The sequence below is a fragment of the Triticum urartu genome, chromosome 3A (genome assembly GCF_056163025.1).
Source record: "Triticum urartu cultivar PI428250 chromosome 3A, HENAU_Tu73, whole genome shotgun sequence".
Taxonomy (NCBI): domain Eukaryota; kingdom Viridiplantae; phylum Streptophyta; class Magnoliopsida; order Poales; family Poaceae; genus Triticum; species Triticum urartu.
Window position 1 is genome coordinate 742,910,621 of NC_141875.1, and position 4,167 is coordinate 742,914,787.

A 4,167-nucleotide genomic window follows, 5' to 3' on the forward strand; every position below is an offset into this window, starting at 1 on the left:
ATTTTCTTACATCATACTTTAAATAAAAGTGGCAACCGGAGAAACAAATTAGTATCACCTTGTATAGAAAAAATTGAAAAATTATAATATGAGTGAACTGCTCAAAACAATCTTACTTATTAATATTCTTATTATTAGGTAGGTATAGATATAGATGTGCCATTGGTGGGCCAGCCCAGTATGTGTCGAGCCTGTGCATCGCGGTCTGCATCATCATATAGGAGGTCCCTGTACGGACGAAAAAACGGGAGAAACAAATTAGTACCACCTTGGATAGAATTTTGTTAAAAATAATAATATAAGTGATCTGCTCAAAAAATCAGAGAAACGCATGTCCCTTTATTTATTTATTATTATTAGGTAGGTATAAATATAGATGTGCACTATATATGATAGATACGTAGTCGCAACATAAGTCTGTGGAAGACCTTTCTATAGTTTTCCTTAGGATCTTAGGGCCGACCTTGTTCTCCGGTCCCGGGCGATATTTATTATGTGGTTCCCTAATAAGAAAGTATGAAGATCCAAACTTTGTTTTGAGCCCTTGAAATTGAACGTGTAAACTAGAGCCCATGAAATTGAAGGCGTTTGGCCCATCTCATTCCACCCTCTGTCGTCGCCGAAATGAATGTGTCTAGGCGTATTTCAGTGCTAAATACATATGTTTAAGCGAAAACTAATATGGGACGGAGATAGTACAAGATTATTCTGTCTACACATATGTTTCTTTTTTTGCGGAAAAACATCCAATCTATCATCTTCAATCATGGAAGTACAAGTATTTACCACGTATTGTCCATCTTCACTTTATCTTATGCAATGATTCATCAACCAGTATTTGGGTGGATGTTATGTTTCTAGTACACCTAAACACAACATTATGAAGAAATAAAAGCATATATAACCTACTTATAAACCACAACCACAACAATAATGTAACAGTACAACTTTCCGGTGTGCCATATCCATCCTTTGCTTTTCCTCAAGACCAAGAAGAAAAAGCAGTTGGTGTGGTGTGGTGTGGTGGTTGGTGAGCCAGAAAGCCCCATATAACCAAGCCCCTTCCCGTCCTCCCTCCAAAGTAGGTCATCGCTCAGTCGCTCGCTCACACTCACCGCCACGTAGCAGCAGCTCGGCTCCGGAGAGGCAGAAGCAAGCAGAGATGGGCTCCATTGCCGCCGGCGCCGACGAGGATGCGTGCATGTACGCTCTCCAGCTCGTCTCGTCGTCCATCCTCCCGATGACGCTGAAGAACGCCATCGAGCTGGGACTCCTCGAGACCCTGATGGCCGCCGGCGGCAAGTTGCTGACTCCCGCTGAGGTTGCTGCCAAGCTCCCTTCCGCGGCGAATCCGGAAGCGCCGGACATGGTGGACCGCATGCTCCGTCTGCTGGCCTCGTACAACGTGGTGTCGTGCAAGACGGAGGAGGGCAAGGACGGCCGCCTCTCTCGGCGGTACGGCGCCGCGCCGGTGTGCAAGTACCTCACCCCCAACGAGGACGGCGTCTCCATGTCGGCGCTGGCGCTCATGAACCAGGACAAGGTCCTCATGGAGAGCTGGTGAGCTAGATCGATCATCCCTCTTTCTTCATCTTAGTTTGCCCTCATGTAGTAGCATCTCCCTGTTGCAAAAGATGTGGCAAGCAGAGCACATGCATGTTCCAAATGTGTGGGTGAATCATACCGTACCATTTTTCAGGTACTATCTCAAGGATGCGGTCCTCGACGGTGGCATCCCATTCAACAAGGCGTACGGGATGTCGGCGTTCGAGTACCACGGCACGGACCCGCGCTTCAACCGCGTGTTCAACGAGGGGATGAAGAACCATTCCATCATCATCACCAAGAAGCTCCTCGAGGCCTACAAGGGCTTCGAGGGCCTCAACACCCTCGTCGACGTGGGCGGGGGCGTCGGCGCCACCGTGGCCGCCATCACCGCTCACTACCCCACCATCAAGGGCATCAACTTCGACCTTCCCCACGTCATCTCCGAGGCGCCGCCGTTCCCGGGTGTCACCCACGCCGGCGGCGACATGTTTCAGAAGGTGCCCTCGGGCGACGCCATCCTCATGAAGTGGATCCTCCACGACTGGAGCGACGAGCACTGCGCGACGCTGCTCAAGAACTGCTACAACGCCTTGCCGCCGCACGGCAAGGTGGTGCTCGTGGAGTGCATCCTGCCGGTGAACCCCGAAGCCACGCCTAAGGCTCAGGGGGTGTTCCATGTCGACATGATCATGCTCGCGCACAACCCAGGTGGCAGGGAGAGGTACGAGAGGGAGTTCGAGGCCCTGGCCAAGGGCGCCGGGTTCGCCACCATGAAGACCACTTACATCTACGCTAACGCATGGGCCATCGAGTTCACTAAGTAGATGGTCCTGAACAACGTCCTCCCATCTGATGCATTAATTCAACTGCATGTGTACTTTCTCTTGGGTTTCCCTTAATTTTGTCATTCTCTGAATCATTCTAAATTCTAATGTTTGTGTCATCGATTGATTCAGAATGTACTGCCATTAATAATGTTAATTGCTCCTAATGGTTGTGTGTATTAAACTCCACCCTTTGTTGAAGAAAAATGGTTGTGTGTATCTTATTGATCTATATCTAGAGTCATCCCTACTAACTTATTTATTTTAACAAGGATGTAACCTCACTATAACATTATGAATGAGATAAGGCCCATCTTAACATGCAGTCATGCATGAAAAAAAACAACTACACCATTCAACCATGCATGGAAAAATATTTTTCATTCAGTTATTCTACTTATGTTCAATAAATATTGTTACAACTATACATACTCTTTTTTTTAGTACAACTATACATAATCAAATATAACAAGTCATATGTATTTTAAATTTTGCTTATCATTCTAAAATTTCATCAACCAATTCTTGCATCAACACGTGGGGTATCCTATAGTTATATACTATATGATATAAATGATGACATGATTTCACTCCTTTATTGAGTATACTTTTTTTTCTTGAGTATACAATGAAATGAAGTATTATTGATCTTTCTCTGGAAAAATTGTCTATGAATGTTTTATTGCTTAGATAGATCTACTGCCTTGTAACCATGAGGTCATGGGTTCAAGTCCTGAAAACAGCATCTTACAGAAATGTAGGAAAAAGTTGCATATAATAGACCCAAAGTGATCGAACCCTGCGCAAGCGGGAGCTACAAGCACTAAGCTGCCTTTTTTTTATAGATCCTCAGATAATATATTAATACTGGCATTGTTAAGTGGATGCACCCAAGCTTCTGGCTGCAATCATTGCAAATAATGGAACGAAAGAACTCCTACATTCAAGATGGAGCACCGAGTTACCATTCTGGATTTCATTATCAAAACACTGGATCTTCCAAACGACTATGATTGATACTCCACTAGACCAACCGGAGTACCAGGTGAATCTGACCAGCCATCTACAGGGATAACGACTTTCTGTCCATCCAAATAGAGGAGTAGTAGTTATCAACCAGGAAGTGGGATTATGTCACCGTTGCGTGGAACCTACGTTTAGACTAGCCAGCGGTCTTTTTCTTTCTTTATTATAATCTTTCTGGTCAGTCACTACCGGACTCACGGCCCATGCCTACGGCCCAGGGCCGCCTAGGACCGTCGGCATAGGTCATTTGCCGTCGGCATAGATCTATGCCTACGGCTGTTGTCGGCATAGGCCCATCGGCGTAGATCACGTCAGCGTAGTCTTGTCAGACTGTCGGTGTAGTATAGCCGTCGTCCCTATGCCGACGGCCGGGCATCAGCCGTCGGCATAGTTTAGCCGTCGGCAATGTTTTTCGCCTGACGGCAACGGACGGCGCCGTCAAAAGCGCTGTCGAATCACGGGAAGCCACGTGGCAGAGGTATGCCGACGGCCAAGCCGTCGGCATACCTCTGCCACGTGGCATTCAGTGGTTCCTCCTGGTGGCTGGGCTATGCCTAAGATAGAATCTATGCCGACGGCTTTGCCGTAGGCATAGCCGTGCCACGTGTCGTCCCCTGGTGCCTCTTGGCGGCAGTGCTATGCCTACGGCGAAGCCATCGACATAGATTTTCATCTATGCCGACGGCTTTGCCGTAGGCATAGCCCTGCCACATGGTGCGCTCTGGGAAGCCCTGGGCGCATATATATATATATATACATATATATATAC

The 4,167-nt window shown here is 47.0% G+C and overlaps 1 protein-coding gene across 1 annotated transcript; it reads left to right on the plus strand.

Moving 5' to 3' along the window:
* The first annotated feature begins 1,068 nt into the window (after positions 1 to 1,068).
* On the plus strand, positions 1,069 to 2,604 carry LOC125546400 (tricetin 3',4',5'-O-trimethyltransferase). Its single transcript, XM_048710658.2, has 2 exons — positions 1,069 to 1,560; positions 1,700 to 2,604. The coding sequence occupies exons 1-2, from the start codon at positions 1,163 to 1,165 to the stop codon at positions 2,370 to 2,372; spliced, it is 1,071 nt and encodes a 356-aa protein (XP_048566615.2). The 5' UTR covers positions 1,069 to 1,162; the 3' UTR covers positions 2,373 to 2,604.
* Positions 2,605 to 4,167: the final 1,563 nt, after the last annotated feature.